Source organism: Cotesia glomerata, linkage group LG8, assembly GCF_020080835.1.
Source record: "Cotesia glomerata isolate CgM1 linkage group LG8, MPM_Cglom_v2.3, whole genome shotgun sequence".
Lineage (NCBI taxonomy): Eukaryota > Metazoa > Arthropoda > Insecta > Hymenoptera > Braconidae > Cotesia > Cotesia glomerata.
In genome coordinates this window covers 472,539-499,145 of record NC_058165.1, presented here as the reverse complement: position 1 = coordinate 499,145, position 26,607 = coordinate 472,539, and the positions used below count along the sequence as shown (strand labels likewise).

At 31.6% G+C, this 26,607-nt stretch overlaps 6 protein-coding genes across 14 annotated transcripts in view; 4 read left to right on the top strand and 2 right to left on the bottom strand.

Annotated features, from left to right (window-relative positions):
- The first annotated feature begins 669 nt into the window (after positions 1-669).
- Positions 670-1,816, top strand: LOC123270487. Its single transcript, XM_044736567.1, has 4 exons — positions 670-808; positions 871-1,041; positions 1,443-1,596; positions 1,657-1,816. Exons 1-4 carry the CDS (start codon positions 731-733, stop codon positions 1,695-1,697), a joined length of 444 nt encoding a protein of 147 aa, XP_044592502.1. The 5' UTR covers positions 670-730; the 3' UTR covers positions 1,698-1,816.
- A 1,959-nt stretch (positions 1,817-3,775) lies between these two features.
- On the bottom strand, positions 3,776-4,637 carry LOC123270485. Its single transcript, XM_044736565.1, has 4 exons — positions 4,455-4,637; positions 4,208-4,384; positions 3,990-4,140; positions 3,776-3,928 (listed from the first exon to the last, which is right to left on the bottom strand). Exons 1-4 carry the CDS (start codon positions 4,530-4,532, stop codon positions 3,861-3,863), a joined length of 474 nt encoding a protein of 157 aa, XP_044592500.1. The 5' UTR covers positions 4,533-4,637; the 3' UTR covers positions 3,776-3,860.
- Positions 4,638-5,324: 687 nt separating this feature from the next.
- Positions 5,325-6,970, top strand: LOC123270802 (multiple epidermal growth factor-like domains protein 10). Its single transcript, XM_044736952.1, has 4 exons — positions 5,325-5,562; positions 5,629-5,805; positions 5,861-5,998; positions 6,060-6,970. Exons 1-4 carry the CDS (start codon positions 5,325-5,327, stop codon positions 6,968-6,970), a joined length of 1,464 nt encoding a protein of 487 aa, XP_044592887.1.
- Positions 6,971-12,430: 5,460 nt separating this feature from the next.
- Positions 12,431-17,384, bottom strand: LOC123270489 (high affinity copper uptake protein 1-like). 4 transcript variants are annotated; one of them, XM_044736572.1, is made up of 4 exons: positions 14,961-15,191; positions 13,764-13,900; positions 13,648-13,701; positions 12,431-12,677 (listed from the first exon to the last, which is right to left on the bottom strand). In XM_044736572.1, exons 1-4 carry the CDS (start codon positions 14,967-14,969, stop codon positions 12,566-12,568), a joined length of 312 nt encoding a protein of 103 aa, XP_044592507.1. In that variant the 5' UTR covers positions 14,970-15,191; the 3' UTR covers positions 12,431-12,565. The 4 variants fall into 4 exon arrangements, 3 of the variants coding, with proteins under 3 accessions (XP_044592507.1, XP_044592505.1, XP_044592504.1); XM_044736570.1 differs by lacking the exons at positions 12,431-12,677; positions 14,961-15,191 and adding exons at positions 13,100-13,586; positions 15,242-15,307; XM_044736569.1 differs by lacking the exon at positions 12,431-12,677 and adding an exon at positions 13,100-13,586 and having other exon boundaries at positions 14,961-15,173.
- Positions 15,436-22,638, top strand: LOC123270447 (endoplasmic reticulum aminopeptidase 2-like). Of its 5 annotated transcripts, none has more exons than XM_044736498.1 (11): positions 15,436-15,564; positions 15,909-16,257; positions 18,147-18,299; positions 18,380-18,465; positions 18,751-18,930; positions 19,000-19,205; positions 19,264-19,444; positions 19,542-20,559; positions 20,623-21,028; positions 21,121-21,616; positions 22,355-22,638. In XM_044736498.1, the coding sequence occupies exons 2-11, from the start codon at positions 16,134-16,136 to the stop codon at positions 22,508-22,510; spliced, it is 3,006 nt and encodes a 1,001-aa protein (XP_044592433.1). In that variant the 5' UTR covers positions 15,436-15,564; positions 15,909-16,133; the 3' UTR covers positions 22,511-22,638. The 5 variants fall into 5 exon arrangements, with proteins under 5 accessions (XP_044592433.1, XP_044592431.1, XP_044592432.1 ...); XM_044736496.1 differs by having other exon boundaries at positions 15,436-15,628; XM_044736497.1 differs by having other exon boundaries at positions 15,436-15,632.
- Positions 22,639-24,833: 2,195 nt separating this feature from the next.
- LOC123270448 (endoplasmic reticulum membrane sensor NFE2L1) overlaps positions 24,834-26,607 on the top strand; it is a 58,586-nt gene continuing 56,812 nt past the window's right edge. The window contains exons 1-2 of one of the 2 annotated variants that reach the window (XM_044736502.1): positions 24,834-24,961; positions 26,181-26,428. The gene's annotated coding sequence lies outside the window, so the exon portion shown is untranslated. Of the gene's footprint in view, positions 25,023-26,180; positions 26,429-26,607 lie in introns of both variants that reach the window. The other variant, XM_044736501.1, reaches the window with a different exon arrangement.

Below are 26,607 nucleotides of genomic sequence, written 5' to 3'. Positions count from 1 at the left end.
ATCTTTTGTATTAATATATTAAAAAGTCATATTGTATTTCTATTAAAAAAATTTAAAGATTAAAAAATTACTTTTTTTACTAAATGTGTTGATTAATCGACTGATATCTTGGAATCAGTTGGTCTTAGAAAAAATTTGTTTGACATTTTTTGTAGCTCGAGATATTACCTACAAAAAAAGTCTCTTATAGTTTTTCGATTTTGTTGATATTTTTCGAGTTACAGGCCATTAATCACCAAAAAACGATTTTGACCCAAAATTTAATATTTTTTGATTAATCGATTGATATATTTCGGAAACTATCGCTCGTAATAAAAAAATTGTAAGGACCATTTTTGTAGCTTAGAAAATTTTCTATAAGATACTTTGAAAATTTTTTAAAATTAATTAATATTAACCAAGTTATTGATCATTAATCAAAAAAAGTGGTTGAATTTGGACTAAAAAGCCTAATAATGTTTATAACTATCAATGTCACCAATCACCTATCAACTCATGAATCATTAACAGGAAAATTCCTGTTTGTGTTATCGAAACTATTAAATAAAGTGTATAATTTGCCGTACGGAAGGCGTTTAAAGTGATTAATGCCTATAATTAAACTTTAACACTCAAAAAGTTTAGTGTTAGTCTATTTTCTTGCACCAAATACTTGAGGTGTTAAAAAAATTCAGTCCATTGTTCTTAATAAGAAGTATTTTGTAACGTTAATTCTCAAAAATTTATAAAAATGGGATGGAAATTAAATAGCTGCTGTTGCTGCTTTGAACTCAAGACTGGAGTTGTCGTCATTGGAATTTTAGGACTGGTAATATTAGTTATGTTTATTTTAGGGATTAATTAATCACTAGAGTTATTTTCTGCCAACAAATTGAACAATTAATGTTTCTTACCGCGCCATTTAGCAGCAATAACGAAGCTTGCAATACTTATTATATGAAGAACTGCTTTGAGTTGAGTAGCAGAGAAACTGCGGGGATCACTATTTGGAATGTGATCAATATTATGCTCACATTAATGATGATCTATGGATCAGAAAATGTTGGTTTTTTCTTTTTTTTGGCACAAATTACTCAAAACTGATCTATGAGGTAATTAATGCGCTATACTGACCAAATGGTTAAAGATACACTATATATCATCCCAGACTATACTCAGTGATATCTGTAGTGAAAACAAATTTCAGATAGTAGCTAAAAAATATCCAGATTATACGACGTGATATCTAGATTATACTCATTGTAATCTGGATTATACTAGCTACTATCTGAAATTTTTTTTTTTTTTTTTTTGTCATCTCGCCTATAGACAAGAAAATTTCCTACAAAAAAGGTTTCTTATGAATTTTTTGTATCAAATATTTAATCCGAAAATCAAGTTAAAAATTTTCTGTTGCAATATTTTAGAATTTAGGAGCACAATCTTGATTATTATTTTTCCAGAACCAACCAGCCCTCATATTTCCAGCGATAATTGTGTCCATAATTGGCCTGATCTTGTACTTGGGTCTAATTTGGGCCGGATCGATAGTGGCGTTCAAAAATGACGTAGCTGAAGTCGGAATAGTTATGCTGATCGTCGGTCATCTTGTGTGGGGTTAGTAATATTTATATTAACAGGTCTTTAATATAATAATTAACGCTATTTTTATTTCAGCGTTCACGTCTTATTTCTTCATGGTTATCTACAATCGGTAAAAGGACCTCAGAAGCTACCAACTGCCCGCCTATCCCAAAGAAAACAGTCTTTTATATCCCTAAGACGCTTGTTGTACTTCTTTAAGAATTTTAAAATAAATATTTGTTGATTAATCGATAGATATCTTGGAATCTATCAATTATAGGAAAAAGTTAAAGAAATATTTTTAAAGATCAAAATATTTTCTACAAAAAAGGTTTCTTTACTTTTTTCAATCCTGTTGATATTAACTGAGTTACAGCCCGTTAATCACTGAAAAACGGATTTTTGAGCAAATCTCTAATATTTATGATTAATCGATTAATATTTTAGAAACTATAGTTCCTAGAAAAAACTTTTTAAAACCTTTTTTGTAGCTCAGTAAATTTCCTATAGGATTAAGTAAAAATTTATCAATAACATTTAATATTAATTGATCTACAGCCAATTAATCACCAAAAACTAGGATTTTTAGCTAAAATAAGGGATTTTTTGATTAATGGACTAATATTTCAGAAACTATAGGTCCAAAAAAAAACTTTTAAGGGCCTTTTTTGTAGCTCAGTATATTTCTTGCAACCCTGGCGGTTTCGGCAACACAGTGAAAGCACGGTCGAATGACGGTTGTTTCACGGTCGTTTCAACCGTATAAAGTTCGTTCTTACCGAGCGATCTGTCAGTCAGCATCGGATACCGTTGTGAACGATATCTACTATAAATTTATTGAATATTTACGGTGCATACGCAAGTGAATCTACGACGTTATGACCGACACTGTACGCTCAATATACTGTTCAAATACGGTGATTTTACGCTACTATCACGGACAATAAAATTAAAAAAAATATTGCGGACAGTCTAGACCGAGACTCGAACCCGATTCATCTGGTCGTGCGCCCAAGACTCTACCAGCTAGGCTATCTAAGACACTGCACGAAACATTTGATTCAGTCACATCATAAGGTGTCAAAACCAAGTCATTTTTTTTTCATTGCACAGATAAAAATAGCTTAAATAAAGTTATATTTTTTCCATGACTTCAAAATAATAATCGTAATAAATGATTCAAATTTTTGATGATTACGAAATTCTTAATTTCGAAATTATGATGAAATTATTAACTGTATAAAAAAAGATCTGGAAAAGAAATTGCTAAAAATTGAATTGTTAAAAAAAAATATCTCATAATAATTTTTTTTGATAACAAACAATTTTTCCGTAATTTTGAAATTAAAGTTTTCGTCTCTGAAATGATGGATCTCTGTTGATTGCCTGTAATCTGATTAATTTTTTATAATTTTACTTTGAAATAAACAAAATTACAATAATTTAATATTTTTTTTTAATTTTTCATCCCGATTAGTTACTGAAAATTTCTCATTTACCTATCTTTTTATACACTTTGAGTATTTTTAATGAAATAAAAAAAAAATATAATCAGCACTTTTTCATTGTTGACTAGTAAAAAATTCCTGACTTACCGACATTATACGCTCGTTTCACGGTCGTTTCACTCACAGACTACTGTGCATCTACCACCGAGTTACGGTTTTTTGACAATTTATATGTTTTCGAATGACTGTCAAATGACAGACGATCGATCGATGATCTACGATTTTTACTCAGGTAAAAAATCGGAGAAGTCAAGTAAAAATTTGGTTTTTTGAATAGTGAAGTATGATAACTATACAGAATAAAAATCATAAAGTAACAGTGAAAAACTTTCACAATGATACTCGTCGTTCACTGTCAAATGACGGCCGTTCGATAGTCAAATGACGGTCATTCGACGATCATTTGTCGACACTGTGAATTTATGGTACATTCACCGTCGTTTCACGATCATTTTACCGTGACCACGAATCCGCCAGGGAAGATATTAGAGTGAGAATTTATCCATATTAATCAATATTAATTGATTAACAGCCAATTAATCACCAATAACTAGGATTTTTAGCTAAAAAAAAAGAATTTTTTGATGTATCAATTAATATTTCAGAAATTATAGCTCCTAGAAAAAACTTTTCAAAACCTTTTTTGTAGCTCAGTAAATTTCCTACAAGCATTGATCAATATAATTAAAAAAATGCTAAAATTAACCGAATTATTTCGGCGTAAATAAAAAAAATAGCAATTTTTAAGGTTAGTTTTGACTATTTATTGAACTTTTCCTTAAAAGTCTTTCAATAGTCGTCATATTGGATCTCAAGCTTCCGACTGTTGACCACCAGCCATAAATAAACTTCCATACCTGTAGAAAATATTTTAATTATCTAAAATTTTTATAAAAATGGTAATTAAAAGGTACTTACAGATGAAAGCATTTCCAAAAATTAAGATAGTTAAGCCCCAACCGACTAGCATCAGCAAATACTTGACTCCGATGTACCAAAGCGTGGCAAAGAGCAGGATAATTCCTGTTCCTCGGAGAACCAAGTACGGTACCATTAACTTGTGATTATCCTGAAAAAAAAGGAGCAATAAATAATTAATTAATTAAATGATTAATGTAAAGTTAGTTAAAAATTACCCGTGTGGATCCTACAAGCATTATCGCTGTAACAACGAAGAACATTAGATTACCGACTGAGGTAAAGACGACTTCCATTGTTGACGACCGCTGGCACGCTAAAGGGTCTGGAACTCCGACGCAAGTCAGCTTGTTGTTCCGCACCACGCTTTGGACAACGGATATCATTTGGCCGATCTAAATTAATTCGATTAATTGTTTTAGCTTAATTAGTGAATTATTTGTTAATACAATAATTAATACTTACCAAAAAAATAATTCCGATGCACAAAGTTCCGGACCTTAAATCTAAACAACAGCATCCTTGTAGCCTTATTAATTTCATTATTAATTAATGGTTAGGGTGTTTAATGTCTAACCTAAGAATTAGTTGATTGCGTTAGTCATTTTTTTACAGGTTATTTGTAAAAAGTAATAATCAAATTTTTATTCATATCAAGGCCATTTTAGGAGGGTACCCCCCACTTTTTTTAAAAGTAAAATGGCACCGCCTGGTGGCCAGCCCGGGTCTTAAAAAAGTCCTTAGCACGTGAAAATTTTCTAAATTAAATAAAAAATATAAATAATTATTAAATATTAAAAAAAATTAATGCTAAAATAATTTAAAAAATTGCTTTATATTTTAAAATAAAAAAAAATACATAACATTGACGGAATATGCTGTGTTACTTTTTCCAACGTTAGATTAGATTACTCATTGGAATATTCTTGAGTTATTTTTTTATAGTCACTGATATATTTTTACCAAACAGAAATTGGACTTTTTCCTAAAGAAAATACTTTATTTCAGTAAGTTGTTATTTTTATCGGGAATTATTGATGATATTGGAAAAGTTCATTTAGAATGTTATTAGAAAATTTTCTGGACGACAAGAAAGGTTCCCAAATTTTATTAAACTGACCATAAAATATCAATGAAGGTCAATTAAGCTTTGCGGTTTTGCGCAGTAAAAAGACTATCTCGTTTGACTCACTGCCAGAAGTCATAAAACTAAACTTTTATCACTAGATAAGATATCCAGAGCATGCATTTTAAAAAGTTTGACGTGGCTTATTTAGCATCAAGAACTAGGAAAGTAAATACGTGTCCTAATTTAAAGATTCTGACTACTCTAAAATGATGATTATATATCTATCACTGATCATCCTACTGAGTGATATTGCTGGCGGATCAACCGACGGATGTTTGCCTAATTTTGTTGAGGTTGATCATAAGTGCGTGCCGCTGATTGGAGGCAACTGCAAGAAAAACGATGATTGCCCGATAGCCAATAGCTACTGCAATGGAGTCTGTACGTGCAGTAAGGGACTAAAACCGTCAGACGACAAGACCTTCTGTAAAAACAAAAATAAAAGTAAGTACCCAGATGCGAAATGAACTTTAAGTGATTAATGATGATTGACTTGGTTGGTCCTTGAAGGAATTGGTGACAGCTGCGAAGAAGACAAGTGCGATACGATCGAAAATGCCGTTTGTAAACAAGTTAACGTCACCAAGATTGTGTACTCTTCGAAGAAGAAAGGGTACACAGAGTACAAGTGCCAATGCAAGCCCAACCATTACCAGTGGAAGACAGGATGTGTCAAGTTCGCGAATGGTAAGTAGAAGAGAGTCACTGATTGGGATGATGAGAATAATGAAAAATTTTTTAGTTTTGACAGACACATGCGAAGACAATATTGGATGTCGCAAGATCACTGGAAGCAAGTGCAATAAGACGTCCAACACTTGCAAGTGCGAAGAAAAAAGCTACTACCCGGCAGAAGGCAAATGCCACAAAAAAGCAAAAGGTAAGATAATTTTAGATGATAAAAAGAAGGGATGAAATAATGATTGGTTGGTTGATGGCAGGTTTGGGAGAAGAGTGTAAAAATGATGAAGGCTGCACGAAAATTAAAAACGCAGGATGTCCAAATACAAAATGTGAGTGCAAGACTGGCTTCTACAAACACGGAAAAGAATGTCTCGCTAAAGCTGAGAATCTCGGAGAAGGCTGCAAGAACGATGATGGGTGCCCTAATCCGGACATTATGAAATGTGTTGCTGACATATGCAAATGCAAAGACACCTATTATGAGGACAATAAATCATGCTTCCTGAAGGCACAGTCGTTAGGTGATCGATGCTACAACAACAACGGATGTCTTAATATCAATAAGGCAACTTGTAATACGAAAAAATCTGTTTACAAATGCAAGAATGGCTACTACAAACACGAAAAACAATGTCGCGTAAAAGCAAAGAATCTCGGAGAAGTCTGCAAGAACGATGATGGGTGCCCTAATCTGGACATTATGAAATGTGTTGCTGATACATGCCGATGCAAAGACACCTATTATGAGAACAATAAATCATGCTTCCTGAAGGCAAATTCGTTAGGTGATCAATGCTACAACAACAACGGATGTCTTAATATCAATAACGCAACTTGTAATACGGAAAAATCTGTTTGCGAATGCAAGAATGACTACTACAAATACGAAAAACAATGTCTCGTAAAAGCAAAGAATCTCGGAGAAGACTGCAAGAACGATGATGGGTGCCCTAATCCGGACATTATGAAATGTGTTGCTGATACATGCCGATGCAAAGACAACTATTATGAGAACAATAAATCATGCTTCCTGAAGGCAAATTCGTTAGGTGATCAATGCTACAACAACAACGGATGTCTTAATATCAATAACGCAACTTGTAATACGGAAAATCTGTTTGCGAATGCAAGAATGACTACTACAAATACGAAAAACAATGTCTCGTAAAAGCAAAGAATCTCGGAGAAGACTGCAAGAACGATGATGGGTGCCCTAATCCGGACATTATGAAATGTGTTGCTGATACATGCCGATGCAAAGACAACTATTATGAGAACAATAAATCATGCTTCCTGAAGGCAAATTCGTTAGGTGATCAATGCTACAACAACAACGGATGTCTTAATATCAATAACGCAACTTGTAATACGGAAAAATCTGTTTGCGAATGCAAGAATGACTACTACAAATACGAAAAACAATGTCTCGTAAAAGCAAAGAATCTCGGAGGAGACTGCAGGAACGATGATGGGTGCCCTAATCCAGAAAATATGAAATGTGTTGCTAATACATGCCATTGCAAAGACACCTATAATGAGCACAATAATTCATGCTTTCTGGAGGCATGGTCGATAGGTGATCGATGCAAGGACAACAACGGATGTCTTAATATCAATTACGCAACTTGTAATAGGGAAAGATCTGTTTGCGAATGCAAGAATGGCTACTATAACCACGAAAAAAAATGTCTCGTTATAGCAGAGAATCTCGGAGAAGGCTGCGAGAACGATAACGGGTGTAAGGCGCCGTTTGCCAGTTGCTCTAACAAAATCTGCTCCTGTAGAAAAAATTACGTTCCGCAGAATGGAGTCTGCTATGGTCTTCTTAACGCTCAATGTCAGGAACATAAGAATTGTTTCTCGACATACTACTACTGCGAGGATAGTACTTGTCAAATTGCAGAGAACTCGGAGGAGGATCAAATACGACAACGAAAACGATGGTCAAAAAAACCAGGAGGTAGGTTGCTTCAGCAATTCATTAATTGATATTTTAATGATTTTCTCCTGGCAGTTAAGCCCTACATGGTACCTACTGGTGAGAATGGAGTGCGTTTTAATGACGGTATCCCTACCGGTATGACATCTCATAATTCAATTACGCATGTACTGTGGAATATTGGTTCTAAGAACTGGGTATGTTTACGATCAGCTTAACTGGTCCATTTCTGACCTGGTAGTAAGCGAATTTGTTTACTTTCAGATACTTTACGGTTCTTTGGAGTATAAAGGATCGAACTTTACCCCTGATATGGTTCTTGGTATCGCAGACGACAACGGTTACCCCAAAATTCTATGTCGCGCAAAAGATAAGGACTCTTTTTGGTCAGGTGGTTCCATTAAATGGCCCTTGTACGATAAGTGTTATGATAATAATAATCAACCACATGATCAGTTCGAAACTTTAGTGGCAGTGTAATTGTTGATTGCATTGTCAATAAATAGAAATTTTGAATGCATACCACTTTTTTTTTTCTTTTTTCTTGAATTGTAGAGTCTTGCATAGCTTTCCTGAGATGAAGTTGATTTTAATGATAAAATGGTATCAGGCGTCTTGATCTTCCGGCAAAATATCCCAAAAAAAAATATATTGGTAAGTAAAAAAGGGAAGGAAATTAATAAATTTTCAAACATTGAGCAAATTTACAATTCAAATATACTGTAAATTAATAAAACTTAATGAATTTACAATTATAATTAATATTCAAATAATCAGATCTTGGGAACCCGGGAAAAAATGATCAGATCTGATCAGATATGAACAGGCATGAGTCTTCAGGTCTGATCAGATATGAAAAATGACCGGGTCTGATCAGACCTGGCCAGGCATGTTCATGTCTGATCAGACCTGTTCATGTCTGACTGGATCAAGCCCATAAAAAAAAAAAAAAAAATTGGTGCCGACGGAGATTCGAACCATGTACGTTGCGCTCTTCAGACTGATACTTTACCTATTGACCCAATGACTCATCTTATCTCTAATGTACCTTTCAAACTACTTTAAGTAATTTAAATTTTATACATGACTTATCCTTATAGTTAACGGGGTTCTGTACTTAATTTATTAATTATTAATAATTAATTATACACAGTAAAAAATTTCGCGTCATTGCGTCAAAAAATTTCGTGATAAAAATTTTTATGTTAAATATTTAACACTTTTTTGTGTTAATTTAACAAAATAAATATTAAATTTACACATAAAAGTGTTAAATATTTAACACAAAATTTTTTGACGCAATGACGCAAAATTTTTTACTGTGTATATTAGAGTGATTTATTTGGGACGGCTATGTATTTTTTTCGATCCATTAACATATGGTTCTCTGTAAAGTAAAAAAAAAAATTTCTTCAAGGTTTATTCCGCAATTATAATTTTATTGTTTTCTTTTAAAATTCAAGTTTTTAACTTCCCGCTAAAAATCTCAGATTTTCAAAAATCGGGAAGTTATTGTTTTTACCCCGTTTGGCAAAAATCGAGTTTTCATCAGATCTCGACGTTTGAAGGTCACAGGAAGCTTCCCTGACTACCCCCGCGATGTTGTCACTATGTCTGTATGTATGTATGTGTGTGTGTGTGTGTGTGTGTGTGTGTGTGTGTGTGTGTGTGTGTGTGTGTGTGTGTGTGACTATGTGACTCGCCTATAACTTTTGAACGGTTGAACCGATTTCATCGCGGTTGGTGCCATTCGAAAGGGCTACGCTGAACTTAGATTTCCTGAGAATTTGAACCGATTCGGACCGATAGATTTTAAGAAATCTTGAAAAATCTTAAAAAAAATAAGAAAAAAATCATTTTTGAAAGTAGTTTTTTTGGAATATCTTTTAAACGGCTCTATCGATCAACTTCAAAAACTAATCCGCTCTTAAGCTTGAAAAACCACGCCGATCGGCGTCAACCCGATCAAAATCGGTTGATTCGTTCGAGAGATAGCGTGAACGAAAGAAAACCGAAAAAAGTGTTTTTTCAGAGTTACTCCGAAATTTCTAGTTTGACCAATTGAAACTTAGAAATTATTTATAAGGCTTAAAAAACTACGTAGAATGCCGCCAACCGCGTAAAAATCGGTTCATTCATTCAAAAGTTATTGCGGTATGAACATTCAAAAAATAGTGTTCCATGAAACTTCTATCAGACTTTTGAGCTCAAAGAGCTCAAAAGCATAGAAAAGGTATCTTTTTGAGCTCGGAGAGCTTAAAACAACACACAGATTGTACTTTTGAGCTCGAAGAGCTCAAAAAAGCGGCCAGGTATTAACGGAATTAGCGGGAAGTTGCAGGGATGGCCTTTAGGGTCAACCGTTTTCCTAATTTTTTTTTAATTAAAACGTATAGGAAATGAAAAATTATTTGTGTGTTCTACAATTTAGCAGCTTTTGACACTACTGCAATGGACCAAGGCGGTAGCTTAAAATAATAACAGACACCTTGAAAGGACTTATCGCCTATCGATATCAACTGATATATTTTGGTATTTTCACGCTATCAAACTGAAACTTTTAATAAATAATCTTATTTTTCGCGTATTCAATAGAACACAGTAAAAAATTTTATGTCACTGCGTCAAAATTCATCGTTAAAAATCATCGTTTTGGCATGGAAAATTAAAAAGTTTATGCTTATATAACCCGAAATTTTAGATGAAAGTTGTACATTTAAAATTTATAAGGGGATAGAAACTGATACGTCATACGGAACAAATTAATTTTATAAATAGAACTGCAGTCTATATATAGTTCGATAAAATTTTTCTTCCAGACTTAAAATATCATTTAAGAGGGCAAATCTTGCATGAACAGTTCTTGTCAGCTGATATATGGAGTTTTAATCCTTATCTATTTTAGGCTAGATCAGACATGATTAGACATGGACAGGTCTGATCAGGTCTGAGCGTATTTAACACTTCAGACATGAACAGACATGAACAGGCATGGACAAGTCTGATCAGGTCTGATGAGCATATTTAACGGTTCAGACATGAACAGGCACGGACAGGTCTGATCAGGCCTGATCAGATATGAACAGGTCTGATCAGTCCTGATCATTTTTTCCCGGGTAGTAGTCCCTTAGCTGAACGGGAAAGCCCATGTACACATTTATGTCCCCGGGTTCTGATAATTGATATTTATGTATTTTTTACGGAGGATTACGAAAAACTAGGTTATTTTGCACGCCCATAGTTAATTTAATTGTAAATAACAATTTAATTGTTTAAACCACTATAACTCAGGAACGGCTGATTTGACAGGAAAGTTTATTCAAGAAAAATGTTTGAAATTAAAAAAACCAACAAAAAAGGTTCTCTCATTAATTTTTTGATAAAATAAATATTTTCGGAAATATCACAAAAAACGACAAGTAGTGGTCGGACCTCTCTGTCGCGTGCACGCATTCCACGGACTCTATCGACAAACGATAAGCAAAAAGAAAATCCAGAGATGAAAAAAAATTAGAAGCTCAGTATCTAGCAAAAAATATAAGATGAACACGATGAGTACCTTAAATAGAAAATTTTAAAGGATCGAAAAATCGATGAGTTTAATCCACCCCATCAGCTAATTTTACATAATTTTCAAATTTAAAAATTCATTTCTCGGTGTTCGCTGGAGATTAAGGAAAAAAACTCATGAAAATCATAAAGTAGACTCTATAGAAGATTTCCAGACCCATAATCGATCAATCTATCTCAGGGACACCGAGTAACAGTCCCATGAGTGGAGTTTTTTTCACGAATTTAACAGAAATTTGACATTTAAAAATCCAATTCTCGGTTTCCACTGGGAATTGAGAGAAGAAACTGATAAAAATAATTGAGTAGACTCTATAGAAGTTTTCTGGGACCATAATCGATCGATCCACTCCATGGACACGAAGAAACAGCCCTATAAGTGCTGTTTTTGACTAATTTGACAGAAATTTAACATTCAAAAATTCAATTCTCGGTGTAGTACTTGTCAATTTGCAGAGAACTCACAGGAGGATCAAAAACAACAACGAAAACGATGGTCAAAAAAACCAGGAGGTAGGTTGCTTCAGCAATTCATCAATTGATATTTTAATGATTTTCTCCTGGCAGTTAGGTCCTATATTGGGTACCTGTAGGTGAGAATGGAGTGAAAATGGAAGACAGTGTCCCTATCGGATTGGTACATGCTAACACAATTGCGTATAAACTCTGGGAAATTGATTCTAGGTCTTGGGTATGTTAACGATCAGCTTAACTGGTACATTTCCGATCTGATAGTATGCGAATTCATTTACTTTCAGATACTTAAGGGTCCTGTGGAGTGGAAGGGGTCGAACTTTACTCTTGATATCGCTATTCATAGTGGTTACATCAATGGTAACCTTTTACTTTCGTGTCGTGTAAAAAGTAACGATTTTTACGTATTCGGACTCGTCAAGTGGCCCTTGTACAATAAGTGTCATGATAAAAATAATCTACTGTATGATCAGTTCGAAATTTTAGTTGAAGTGTAATTGTTGATTGCGTTGTCAATAAATAGAAATTTTGAATGCACACCACTTTTTTTCTACCTTTTTTCTCGAATTATAGAGTTCTGTATAGAAATTAATAAATTTTTAATCATTACAATTCAAATGCACTGTAGATTAATAAAACTTAACAAATTTACAATTACAATTAATTTCTTTTTTAATTTTTTACATGTTTATTTACATTTTTAACGTTAAATGTCCACCAGATCCTTTAGCGTTGATTTATTTCCCCGAAATGAGGTCAAATTCCTGGCGGTGACACTGATTAACGATCACGTGTGTCAATTAATAGCTTCGTGTCCATTTTGTTAGTTAAAGTATGTCCGGATGCTTGCAAATCGATCGTCTGTTCCGTGCTGCTTAATTTCCTTAGTGTCCTAAAGAGATACGTGAGTATTAGAATAATTGGGTGTTTTTTGACCGGCGCAATATTCACTAGTGAACATACTCTCGACCCAGAGGATGTTCTAAAGACGAAAATTATTTTTTGACGCGCTTAATCGATCAATTAGAACCCGAGATATCGTCGTTGCAATTTTTTAACAACTTCTGAAGTCCCGGGTTCGAATCCCGGGCGGGTTTATTTTTTTTTTTTCAATAAAAAAATTTACCTGACATTAAATGAACTTCATGATCCATCATTCCGTGTCCGTGATCACTGTGGTCAATTATTTCGGGATTATAAAGGAGGAAAAAAACTACAGACCAAATTACAAAGGAAATAATAAAAAAAATAAATACTCGGGCGTTAAATGTGTCCCAGCCGAAAATAATATCTTTTAGAGAAATATTATTGTTATTTATGTTGTTTATATCACTGAAGACACTTTGACAGCAAATATTTTCAGTGCTAGGATTTTCCATTATTTTTTTTTTGGAAATATAAATTATTTTTTCTGCTCTTGATGACTTTCTAAAGAAGACTGATTATCTACGGAAGAAATTTATGATAAAAAAAAAAAAAGATTATTTTATTATCAGGTTCATTAATCGTTAATGATGTCAATTGATAAAGAATTTACGAGTGTTTAATTAAGAAATTTTAATTATTTTGTTATCTTTATTATTTTATTTAAAAATTATTTTAGTTTTAAAAGCAGCATTGAGAGTCGGGAGAATATTTGTCCCAAGAAAATATCCAGAAGCCGACACCGACGCCTAAAAGTACCGCGATTGCGAACCATACATTGTAGGTCATGAAGATGAACATCAAAAAGTACCCGAGGGTAAATTGGAGGATGTGCAGTACTGTTTGGAACACGTGAACGGGAGATAAGATTATTTTGCTAAGGAAAAAAAAATTTTTTTTTTTATTTATTTGTTTTATTATTTAAATATTTTTTTTACCTTCGGGATTTTTGGTTCCGGTAAAAATATGACAGTTTTAAAAACATTGACTCTCTGGAAGAATATTTTTATTTTTATTTCAGTAAAAGATACAAATGTATAAAAAGAAAAATTACCTGTAACTTTTGAGCCCTTCGTAAATAACTCCGAGGATAAAAATACCAATACACGATCCTAAAACGCCCTGCCAATCGTTAGTTTTCCATCCGGAAAATAAAATTGCACTTTCTTTGACGCCAAAGTGAAAAAACATCTAGCAAAAAAAGATAGACTGATAGAAGGATTTATTAACTATTAATAATTTATTTTGCTTTATTAAATAATGAATTTTATTAAATAGCAATGTATTTTTTTAACTATTGATGTTTTTAAAGATATAAGCTCATTTTGATGTTATAATAATTAAGAGCTTTCATTTGAGTACCCACATGCATTTTGGATATATTTTTCATATATTTATATATGTAATATATATAAATATATAAAATCTATGAAAAATTGATGTGGGTATTCAAATGAAAGCTCTTGATGAGTGTAACATCAAGATGAGCTTATATTTTAAAAAATGTCAATATTTCCCATATATTTTTCACATATACTTATATATATATATATATAATACATATTTTTAAGATATAACCTCATTTTGATGTTATACTTATCAAGAGTTTTCATTTGAGTACCCACTTGAATTTTTAATATATTTTTCATATTTATATGTATTCATAATATATATAAATATATAAAATATATGAAAAATTAATGTGGGTACTCAAATAAAAGCTCTTGATATGAGTGTAATATCGGTATGAGCTTATATTTTTAAAAATATCAATGTTTCACATATATTTTTCATACATCCATATATATAATACATATTTTTAAGATATAAGCTCATAAGCTAATAAGCTAATAAGCTCATCTTGATATTATACTCATCAAGAGCTTTCATTTGAGTACCCACATGCATTTTTGATATATTTTTCATATATACATATATATAATATATAAAATATATGAAAAAATTGATGTGGGTACTCAAATGAAAGGTCTCGATGAGTGTACCATCAAAATGAGCCTATATTTTTAAAAATGTCAATAGTTCACAATAGTTCACAAGGTCATTTCTTAATTATGTATCTAAAGATAAAGAATTTTTGAATGTAGCCTAAATATCATAATAAATTACTTATTAACTGTCAATAAATATTTATTAAATCCTATGATCTTAAAAAATAATTTATTAACACTTAATCCTTCTATCGGTGTATAAAAAATTATAAAAATAAACAATATTTAGGTAAAAAACTTACGGCCATCATTGTAAAAATTTTTTATCGTCTCCGACGGAGTTTCGAAACAAAATAATGATAAATATATCAAGATACGCTTGTTAAAAAATTAAATAGGAAGTCGGTCTTATCATAATTGATAAGGTAGCGAGATAGCCGCTCAAATAAAAGTAAAAAATACCGAATGTAAACATCGTCAAAAAACAGCAAATTCTTAAGCTAATTAAAAAAAAATTCTTTTATGCAATAAAGCATTCATCTCCACGCAGACAATGCCTCGAAAAAAGGGCAGTGGAACTCACCCCAGTAAAAAAACCTGTAGCTCTTTCTCGGAGCTTGAACAGCGCTCCTACCTTCGGCGTCTGGTACTAGAAATCAACCCTCGTAAGCTGTCTCGCTCGATCATTCACAAGCTAAGCGCATTCCTACTGACCTCTCTGTTTTAATTTCCCCCTCCGGTTATCGAAGGCTCGCGTGCTCGCTCTCTCTGGTTTAGTTGCTCTATATCGGATCGAGTAATTCACCGTCTCGGAGGGTTACTGTCATACCAGAGTACACACGTACTGTTTAGTTAAAAAGTATCTTTCAGTGCCATTTTTGCCGCCCGGGCGTACACATCGCCCTAGTATGTTTAAGTTTATTAATTAATTAATAATCTACTTTGCTGAGGGTATTTTCAATCTAGTGGAGTAGGTAGTGCGAGAGATTTTATTATTTTATGGTGTTTTTTTTTTTTTTTTTTTTTTTTTTTAGTTAAGATCAAATGTGGGGTGGAAATTATAAAAGTTATAGATATTGAATTTTCTCTTGCGTTTCCATGGATATTGTACTCCCTATTTTTTTTTTTTTTTTTTTTCTATGTCGGTGATAAAATTTATTTGTAAAAAAAATTTTGGACAGAAGAAAAAATTCTTGTTTTATTTTTAATGAAATAAAAAATTGTAAATTTAACATTATATTTTTTTTCAGATTTTGTATCAACTTTACCGTCTCCAAGCTGAAATGTACAAATAAAATCTATATTTTTTTGAGAAAATTTCTTAATAATAAATGAGGAAAAAAATAATAAATTTTGCTACTGTGGGACCAAAATATTATCTGTGATTTATTTACGTGCCAAAGATATTTTCTTCACTGGATTAAGAATTTATTTATATAATTAAATAATCAAAGAAATTATTTATTTAAACTGCCATGACTGGACACTCTACGAGAACAAGCAGCGAAGCCATAAGACTAGAGCCTATTGGCAGGACCTCAAGTTCTAGAAGTCCTGGACAAAATGGGACTGCTAACACCGAAATTCCGGAAATTTCTGGTAAGAATATTTTTTTTTTTTTTTTTTTTAATTATAATAGGATTGAAGAAAAAAATTTTTTTTTTTTTTTTTGGAAGTCAATAGAGCTGAATAATATATTTACGGAAGAATTCTAAATGTGTGTTGATATTTGAATGTAAGGTCACAAGTTCAAGAGGTCGTTCAGTGGCTCTCGGAATAAAGGAACTATTTTTCGGGTTAAATAATTTTAACTTGACTATTGATGTTAGATTTAAATAAACTTTTAACTTTTAAATCGAGGTTGGATTATTTTTGGACGACCCGGAATAAAAATTGATCACTCTGTAAGATTGTGATTTATTTTTTCTAGAATAACTTTTTATTCCACGAAAAATTAGTGAATTAATTCAGTAATTTACCCATTGATTTAAAATTAAAGTTTTTGGAATTTTTGAAAATTCGGACATTAGGTTAGGGCGACACGCAAAAAAAAAATTCACTTGCAAAGCGGTAGATCAAGTTATTAAGTACCATTCAAAAGTTATACTCTTGCTGATAAATCTGAAAGAATTTAGCTACAAAATCAATTATTTTTTAGAAGAAATTAATTCTTAAGAAAATTAATTAATACTCACCAGATCGAATTATCTCAGTCAAATACCTCAAAAATCTGACACAGTAAGTTGATGAGCTGAAAAAATAAGCTGTAATTAATAACCATAAAAAAAAATTCCACTTGATGAATTAATTAATTATGTAAATATTGAGTTATTAATACCACAAATATAAGATAATGTTTCTTAATACTTACCTGTAGATTTAATCGAAGTGATAAATTTTGGTATTATTTAAATTAAGTAATTAAGTACCATTAAAAAGTTCTAACACTTCTTTTAATATTTAAAAAAAAATTTAAGAATTAATCTTATTAAAATTAGTTATACTAACCTAAATTTTCTTCTAAATCATCGCGAACTCTGAAAATAAAAATAAAAAAAAAATATTAGTTTTATAGTTTGGCTGTAAGACAAAAAAATAATAAATTTACCTCCAACTATAATTCTAAGGGTTGAAATCTGGCTTAAGCGTATGTCAGAAGATGGCAGCACATATTTACCAGAAATGCGTGACACAAATAAACCCCCGTGAGTAAGAGCGTGAATGAACGAACACCCAGTAGAAATCAATCCGCCATTTTTGTCAAACCACGCACTGACTAGTTTCACTTGTTAATTTTCCAAATGCTTGTTAATAATCACTCTTATTAAATCCATCGAACCGGTGCTCGTACTTATCTGCAACAAAAAAATAATAGTTAGAAGAATCACAATAAGGTAAAATGGCCAGTAAGTGGGAGGAAAGTTTAGCGGTAGGAGTAACTAATATTGCTACGGATTAATAATTAAAATTAATTCGAGAAGTGTTTTATCTCGTGGATTCAATTTTTTTGCTAGTGATTGATTGTGACGGTAATTTTAAAATAAAAATAAATTCGACGAATTTATTCTGGCTGAATCAACCGAGCCCTTGATTAAGGTCGCGTATGCGTCAGAGGACCAGGTTAAGGGATTTGTTTATAAAAGACCGCCTCCTAATTCTTTTGTTATAATGAGTGAGCAGGATGTTGACGATGTTGCTTTTTTGACGGGTGAGAAATTTTTTTAATTAAAAAAAGGAGAATTTTAATTTGTGATTTTTTGTAAATTTAAAATTTGGAAGTAAAAAAAAAATAAGTATTAATAGATTTGTACTCGATAAAAATTCCGCAAATAGCATTGTGTGCATAGTATGTACATATGTTAGCACGATGTACACAATCGATACAAAAAGAGGCCTTGTAACAATGACACGGTTGCATTAATTTATAAGTAATTGTTTATTGTTTCCGCGGCAATAATTTAAAATGTAATTTATATTTGGAATTACAGGTGATAGTAACACTGGGTTGCATAAACGGAGCATCTACGAGCACAATGGAGTCGCGGTGTGCTCACAGAAACGCGCATTATGCATCGCGACTATTGTTTTCGCCACTTTGTTCGCCATATCACTTATTATCGCGTTCGCGGGACCACAAAATGGTAATTAATAATAAAAAAAAAAAAATTTTTATTACAATTTTAGAGGTTCTAAATTTTAAACAATCTTTGGGAATTTGCAGACTGCCCATGTGCCGGTGAAAGACCGGATAATCTAGGGATCGATGATGATTACGAAAGTCTAGAGCCATTAGCGACAAATGGAGAGGTAATAATCTTTAAAAATTTCTTTGACCGTGCAATTTTGTTATTATCTCCACAACTAAATTACTTAGAGCCAAAATTATTTTTCCTATGCCTTTTAAAATATTTCCGTCCGCTAAAAACACTTTTAAAAAATTTCTTCGACCATTTAATAATCTTTAAAAATTTCTTTGACCGTGCAATTTTGTTATTATCTCCACAACTAAATTACTTAGAGCCAAAATTATTTTTCCTATGCCTTTTAAAATATTTTTGTACCCTAAAAACCTTTTAAAAAAATTTTTTTTAGATATTCCCATGGGATAACGTAAGACTCCCATCATTTGCGCACCCAACCCGCTATAACATCACAATCCACCCAAACTTAACAACCCTAGAAGTGAAAGGCCAAGTAACAATCGAGTTCTACGTCGACAAAGAGACCAATTTCGTAGTCTTCCACAGTAAAAACCTGACAATAACCGAAAAGGTAACAAAACAGCCACCCTTACCATTTTCACCACTCACCCTTAAACTAACCCCTCAAACCACTCCCCAGATGGTGCAGAACCGAAAGGGGCATGACATGAAGATCAGCCGACTTCTGGAGTACCCCAAGCACCAGCAGCTCTACCTAGAGTTAGAAGAAACCAAGTTCCGAAAGCGTGGCAACTATTCAATCCACCTGAGATTCGTCTCACAATTAACCAGCGAACTGGAGGGATTCTATTTAAGCACCTACACCACTGCCGATGGTGACAAAAGGTATCTTCAACATCACCACCACCATCATCACCATCACTAACACTCCCAATTCTTGCAGGTACCTAGCAACGACCCACTTCGAGCCTACCTACGCCAGATCAGCGTTTCCTTGTTTCGACGAGCCTCAATTCAAGGCCAGGTTCCGGGTGTCTATCTTCAGGGACCGATTCCACATCGCGCTGTGCAACATGCCGATAACTAACACAGAGGACGCGGGCTTCTACATGGGCCGTGGGTTGGTGAGTAAAAATGACTTACCTTAAAATCATCCTGCTCCTCGAAAGATCATCCTGGACAATCCTACCCTTAGTTTTGGAGACCAAGTCCCTGATCCAGTCGAACTTCCAGCTCAGGGACGACTTTGAAGAATCCGTGGAGATGTCAACCTACTTGGTCGCCTTCGTAGTCTGCGACTTCAAGCGAATCTCCCAGTTGACCAGCAGGAATGTGTCTGTCAGCGTTTACGCATCCGAAACAATGCTGCCACAAGCAACTTTCGCCCTAGATACTGCCGTTAAGGTCATGGACTACTTCGATGACTTCTTCGGCGTCCACTATCCTTTGCCTAAGCAAGATCTAATCGCAATTCCGGATTTCGCAGCCGGTGCCATGGAAAACTGGGGCTTGATCACTTACAGAGAAGCCTCCATCCTTTACGATCCTCAGGAAACTTCCACAGTCGCTCACGAATGGGTTGCTGTGGTGATAGCTCACGAACTGGCCCACCAGTGGTTCGGAAACTTGGTTACCATGAAATGGTGGAACGATTTGTGGCTAAACGAAGGAGCAGCTTCGTTTTTTGAATATAAGGGTGTTAATCACGTGGCTCCGCATTGGAATATGATGGACCAGTTTGTACTGGACAAGACCCAGTCGGGATTAAGCTTGGACGGACTGGCTACCAGTCATCCTATCAGTGTCCCAGTTAAGGACCCAGCGGAGATCGAAGCTATCTTTGACACCATCAGCTACAATAAAGGTGCCAGTATCTTGAATATGTTAGAAGGCTTCTTGGGTGAGGAGGTCTTTAAGAAGGGGCTCAATGAGTATCTTAACGTCCACGCTTATGGCAGTGCTGATACCAACGACCTGTGGGCCGTCTTCACTAAACACGCTAACAAGAGCTTCGATGTCAAGGCTATCATGGACACCTGGATCCAACAAACAGGTTTTCCGTTGGTTAGCATCAGGAGAGAAGGAAAGATGATCACTGCCAGTCAGAAGAGGTTCATGCTCACTCAGGATAATGAGACGCTGGTAGGCGGCAAGCCGTTTAAGTGGTACGTTCCGTTGAGCTACTATGTTGACAAGGATCCTAGTACTGTCTTCAATGTCTGGATGAACTTGTCAGATGGTGAGTACTTGATACTTGTTTTGTAAATGATAGATATGTTGTAATTGTGATGTAATTTTTCAGTGACCTTTGAGATCCCGGAGAACACCAGCTACATCAAGTGCAATGTCAACCAGTCTGGGTTCTACAGGGTGACCTATCCAGAAGAGATGTGGGACGCGATCATTGAAACCTTGATTACCAAGCACCAGCAATTCAGTCCGATAGATAGGGCCAATTTGGTAGATGATGCGTTTACATTGTGCGAAGCTGGGGAGATCAATGCTAGCATTCCGCTGAGGTTGAGCTTGTATTTATTAAAGGAACGTGATTATGCGCCCTGGGCCACGGCGTTGAGCTACTTGCACTCTTGGAAGGGCAAGCTGGCTGAGAGTTCTGGCTACAAGAGGTATATTGTTTTTTTGAAGAAGCTTCTAGGGCCGATCACGGAGTTTGTTGGATGGAAGGATGAAGGCGATCATTTAACAAAGTAAGTTGGATTTTTGGTTGATGATTGATGATTCCTTGATATTGATGCTCCTTGCTTAATATTGATGACTTTTCTTGATTCCTTGCTTCCAGGTGGCTCAGGATAGCAGTTCTCCAAGCGGCAATTGAACTCAAACTAGAGGAAGTCGTCAAGCCTGCAAAGAACCTCTTCGAGGACTGGATGCTCCGCGGCAAGCGGATTGTCCCCAACATCAGGGACGTCGTCTACATCGCTGGAGTTAGGTTTGGTGGAGAGAACGAGTGGAACTACTGTTGGGAGACCTTCAGGAAAACCCAAGTCCCCAGTGAGAAAAGGCTGATGCTCCAGGCTCTGGGAGCCTCCACGGATCCATGGTTGCTACAGCGGTATTTACTAAAGACTCTGGACCGCGAGAATGTTAAGTCTCAGGATGTCGAAGCGGTGATTTCGGCGGTGGCTAGGAATCCGGATGGAAGAAGTCTTGCTTGGAGACATCTCAAGGCCTACTGGCCTCAGTTCCATGCGCTCTTTGGAAACGGATCGCTTACTATGGGCACGCTTATCTCGACAGTCGTCTCGGAGTTCTTTACTGAATATGATTATCAAGAGGTACATATAATTTTTATCAATTTTTGATCACTTTTCTTTATTATTTCCTCAAATTTCCACTAAATTTGATCATTTAAGGACAATTTAGATAGAAAATTGAATTTTCCACAATTTCTAACCCTTAAAATTTTCCTAAACTCAATATTTTTCAAGTTACAGCGATTTTCAAAAGTATAATAAAGCTTTCATTAATTTTTGATCACCTTTCATCAATTTTCTTTTTAATATCCTCAAATTTCCACTAAATTTGATCAACTATAAACCATTTGGATAGAAAATTCAATTTTACAGAATTTTCAACACTATAAACTTTCCTAAACTTAATATTTTCCAAGTTACAGCCATTTTCAAAAGTATAATGACGCTTTAATCAATTTTTGATCACTTTTCTTTAAATTTCTTCATAATATCCTTAAATTTCAACTAAACTTGATCAATTATGGATTATTTCGATAGAAAATTGAATTTTCCACAATTTTTAACTCTAAAAATTTTCCTAATTTCAATATTTTTCAAGTTACAGCCATTTTCAAAAGTATAATGACGTTTTAATCAATTTTTGATCATTTTTCTTCAAATTTCTTTATAATATCCTTGAATTTCCTTGAAATTTGATCACTTATAGACCATTTAGATAGAAAATTTGATTTTCAAGAATTTTTCGATTCTCTAATAATTTTTCTAAACTTAATATTCAAGTTACAGCCGAATTAATCCAAAAATTCCCAAATTTTTTAGGCGACAGAGTTCTTCAGTGACGTAGAAGTAGGAAGCGGCCAGAGGGCGCTGGAGCAGAGTTTGGAAACAATAAGGTTCAACATTCGGTGGGTAAAGGAGAACGCCGACACGATAGACCAATGGCTGATTGACTACCTAAAGGATCACAACGGCTAATTTGGTTATTAATCACATTAATTACTTAAATAAAAGTATTAATTACTATTATGATAATAACAATAACAATCATAAATACACTAAAATTCAACGTACAATTTATACCGGTAACTATATAAATTATATATATATATATATATATATATATATATATATATATATATATATATATATATATATATATATTATATATATTATATATATTATATATTTATATTTATCAAATTTGATGTGATAAATTTATTGATAGATCATAAACGTCATATCAAAATTAACCATCGATTATCGATTATTGCACTGGTTTTGTTTCTTTTTTGATTTATCAAAGTTTTTTTTGAGAAATCGTACTCATTGATTCATGTCTCATGTGTAAGGATAAGTTATATGTTAAGGATTAAGTATTAATCTTGTAATTAATTAATCAAGAGTGGGGATTTTTGAGCTTGAAGCTAATTTTGGAGAAATTGTTTGTTTTTGGCGATGAATCCGGTAATTAACGGAAAAATTTGGTAAATTTGCATGTTATTTAATAGAAAATTGAATTTTCTACAATTTTTAACTCACCAAATTTCCAAAAATTCATTATTTTAAGAGTTACAGCCATTTTGAAAAGGATAATGATGATAAAATCAATTTTTGAGTATTATAATTGCGATTATCAAGAAAATTTGGAAAAATTATAAGAAAATTTTAAATTTTATGAATGCAATCTATAGAAAATTGAATTTTCTACAATTTTTGACTCATAAAATTTCTAAAAATTCATTATTTTAAAAGCTACAGTCATTTTGAAAAGTATAATCATGATAAAATCAATTTTTGGGTAATATAGTTGCGACTTTCGTGAAAATTCGGGAAAATTATGAAAAAATTCGAAATTTCATAGATGTTATCTATAGAAAATTGAATTTTTTACAATTTTTGACTCATAAATTTTCCAAAAATTCATTATTTTAGGAGCTGTAGCCATTTTGAAAAGTATAATGATGATAGAATCAATTTTTGGGTATTATGGTTGCGATTTTCGTGAAAATTCGGGAAAATTATAAGAAAATTCAAAAGTCTATGAATATAATCTATAAGAAATTAAATTTTCTTCAATTTTCGACTCATAAAATTTCCAAAAATTCATTATTTCAAAAACTACAGCCATTTTGAAAAGTATAATGATGACATAATCAATTTTTGGTGCATATAATTACATTTTTCCAAATAATTGAAGTAATTTACGGAAAAATTCAAAAAGTTACAGTACCACTTGATAGGAAATTAAATTTCCTACAATTTTTGTCTCCTAAACTCAATATTTCCAAAATAATCGCCATTTTCTAAAACAAATAAAATTTCCCGCAAAATTCAAATTTTACCGCCAAAAATAAGAAAAATATAATTTTAAAAAAATCTTCACTCTTCTCACGTATAAAAACAATAAGTATACAATAATTAACTATTAAAAAAACATTAATAATACTAAAAAAAAAAATATTTTAATAAGACAAGTATTATAATATATAAAAATACCAAAAATTTTTTTTGTAATTTTTTTTTTTGTCTTACCGTCCGTAGTAAAAAAAAATGTTTTTTTATTAAATTAATGCACTTTTTTTAGTTAATTATTATTGTAATTTTATATATAAGTAATATATATGTAAAAAAAAACGTAAATATTTAAAAGTGTAGATTTTTATACATCAATTAGAAAAATTTCCAAGTTTCTAAATTAAGTTTATTGTTTACGCACAAAAATAAATAATTATATTATTTTATTTTAAAAAATAATAATGTAAATATAGGATATTTTTTCACAAAGCTTTACAATATTTATTTATGGACAGTTTCTTTATTTAATTAAATTTTATTATTTAATATTAATATTATTTATGTAAAATTAATAAAAAAATTTAAAAAGCTGATTTTGACTTTTATTTAAAAAAAAAATTATTTTATGGGATATTTAATATAAAAAAATACTACAAAGTCTTCTAAAGAACAAGGTCGCCATCTTTGCGCCATCTATCGGATTTATTTTGAACTAATTTTTATTCCCCGCATGGTAAAATTATTTTCTACGCTATTTATCTTTTATTTATTATTATTTTATATATTTTTAATAAATATTAATGTTTATTAAAAATATTTATATTTTTTTTTTTAATTTTATTAATTTTTTTTTAGAAAAATAAAATTTACAATCTCTTTTTAAGGCCGTTGTAAAATTAATATAAAAAAAAAAAAAAAAAAAAAAAAAAGATGTATAGTACCTGCTGTTTAAAGTCTAAGTGCGTGGTGATTCGTCGGGGCAAAATCATCTGTTTAGTACCATCCTGTAGTACTCTGATGGCTGTAGCTGTAACTGTTGTTTAGTTTTACACAAAAATATATATAAATTAGTTTATAGTTGTTGTTTTGTGTCTTTTTCGGACGTCTAATTTCTGTTTCTAACGAACGCGAGTAAATAATAATTATAGTAATAATAATAATAATATAATTTTTATAAATATCAACAAGTTAGGTACTTATTATAATAATAATTTTGGAGTTAAAATTAAAATTTATTTTATTTTTCTAATATTATTAATGCAATAAAATTCAGTGACTTTAATAATAATAATAATAATAATAATAATAATTATAAAATCAACAAGTTTTTTATGATTTTTTATTTTTGGAGTTTAACTAAAAATCTTTTTTAATTTTTATTAATAATAGAATTTATATCTTAATAATAATAATTAAAAAATTATTTATTATTATTATTATTAAAGTCAAAAAAAACATTTTTTTTATTTAATTTTTTAATTAAGTCCTTGATAAAAAATTAATAACATAAAATTTATTAATAATAATAATAAAATCAAAAAGTTTTTTATTATTTTTTTTTGTAGAGCTTAAAAAAAATTTTTTTTTCAAATTTTCTTAAAAATAAAATTTATTTTATAATAATAACAATAATAATAGTAATAATAATAATAATAATTAATAATAAAATCAACAAGTTTTTAATTATTTTTTATTTTGAGTTAAAAAAAATTTTTTTTTTTAATTTTACCAAAAATAAAATTTATTTTATAATAATAGCAACAATAATAATAATTTAACTTTTAAGTCTTTGAAAATTATTATTATTATTATTATTATTATTATTATTTAAGCTTTAAAAAATTTTTTTTTAAATTTAGTTCTTGAAAAAAATTTAATAAAATAAAATTTATTATTAATGATAATGATAATAATAATAATTAAAAAAATTATTTATTATTATTTTTATTATTAAAACAAAAAAAAAATTTTTTTAATTAAATTTTTTAATTTAATCCTTGAAAAAAAAAATTAATAAAATAAAATTTATTATTAATAATAATAATAATTTTATTATTATTGTTTAAAATTAAAAATAGATAAATTCAAGGTTAATTTTTTGTGTTACTGACCTAGTAGCTATATATAATATATATATATAAGAAATTTTCTTTATTCGCGGCAAGTGATTGGTGAATCAGCCTAGAGCTCATATAATACTTACACTCAGTTTGTCTTGGCGACGAGACTTGGAAGCATCGCCAATTGTTTTAATTGTTTTCTTTGTTTGTTGTAGTTTAAATTTTAATTTTACACCTAATTTTAAGTAAAATTAAATAATTAATAATATAAAATTGTGATTGTTTTTTAGTCGGAGCAAGTGGAGTGAAGAGTGATTGAATTGTTGGCGGAAAGGTTATATATTAACTTTGTGAGAAGACTCTACTCTGAGGACTTTAAAATGGAAAAAATAAGTAGAGTGGGTTATTAAGAGGGATGGACGTCAAAATGGTGAAATTAATAATTAATAAGTCCGACCCGCTGTGACCCCGATTGTTGTTGTTATTTGTTTTAATTTGGTTTTTTTTTTCCCCCGTCAAGATTCCAGCAAATTTTGTGGTTAGTTTTTTATTTATTTATTTATTATTATTATTATTATTATTTAAATAATTTATTTTAAATTATCTTAAAGGTTTAATTTTGTTGATTTTTTTTTCGAGTGAGAAATATTGAGGATTTTAAATTGAGTAAATATTGATTTTTTTAAATTTTTATCAGTGATGATTTAAATTACAATA

Excerpts from the sequence above, each read along its gene's own strand:
- LOC123270487 (XM_044736567.1), top strand. The coding sequence starts at position 731 with ATGGGATGGAAATTAAATAGCTGCTGTTGCTGCTTTGAACTCAAGACT. Across the intron at positions 809-870 it reads TCATTGGAATTTTAGGACTG|ATTGAACAATTAATGTTTCT; the intron begins GTAATATTAGTT and ends TTCTGCCAACAA. Across the intron at positions 1,597-1,656 it reads CGTCGGTCATCTTGTGTGGG|CGTTCACGTCTTATTTCTTC; the intron begins GTTAGTAATATT and ends TTTTTATTTCAG.
- LOC123270485 (XM_044736565.1), bottom strand. The coding sequence starts at position 4,532 with ATGAAATTAATAAGGCTACAAGGATGCTGTTGTTTAGATTTAAGGTCC. Across the intron at positions 4,141-4,207 it reads TGCTTGTAGGATCCACACGG|GATAATCACAAGTTAATGGT; the intron begins GTAATTTTTAAC and ends CTTTTTTTTCAG. Across the intron at positions 3,929-3,989 it reads TTTTGGAAATGCTTTCATCT|GTATGGAAGTTTATTTATGG; the intron begins GTAAGTACCTTT and ends TATTTTCTACAG.
- LOC123270802 (XM_044736952.1), top strand. The coding sequence starts at position 5,325 with ATGATGATTATATATCTATCACTGATCATCCTACTGAGTGATATTGCT. Across the intron at positions 5,563-5,628 it reads CTGTAAAAACAAAAATAAAA|GAATTGGTGACAGCTGCGAA; the intron begins GTAAGTACCCAG and ends TGGTCCTTGAAG. Across the intron at positions 5,806-5,860 it reads ATGTGTCAAGTTCGCGAATG|TTTTGACAGACACATGCGAA; the intron begins GTAAGTAGAAGA and ends AAAATTTTTTAG.
- LOC123270489 (XM_044736569.1), bottom strand. Across the intron at positions 13,702-13,763 it reads GAAGGGCTCAAAAGTTACAG|AGAGTCAATGTTTTTAAAAC; the intron begins GTAATTTTTCTT and ends ATATTCTTCCAG. Across the intron at positions 13,587-13,647 it reads CGGAACCAAAAATCCCGAAG|CAAAATAATCTTATCTCCCG; the intron begins GTAAAAAAAATA and ends TTTTTTCCTTAG.
- LOC123270447 (XM_044736498.1), top strand. The coding sequence starts at position 16,134 with ATGACTGGACACTCTACGAGAACAAGCAGCGAAGCCATAAGACTAGAG. Across the intron at positions 18,931-18,999 it reads ACCTGACAATAACCGAAAAG|ATGGTGCAGAACCGAAAGGG; the intron begins GTAACAAAACAG and ends ACCACTCCCCAG. Across the intron at positions 21,617-22,354 it reads CTGAATATGATTATCAAGAG|GCGACAGAGTTCTTCAGTGA; the intron begins GTACATATAATT and ends CAAATTTTTTAG.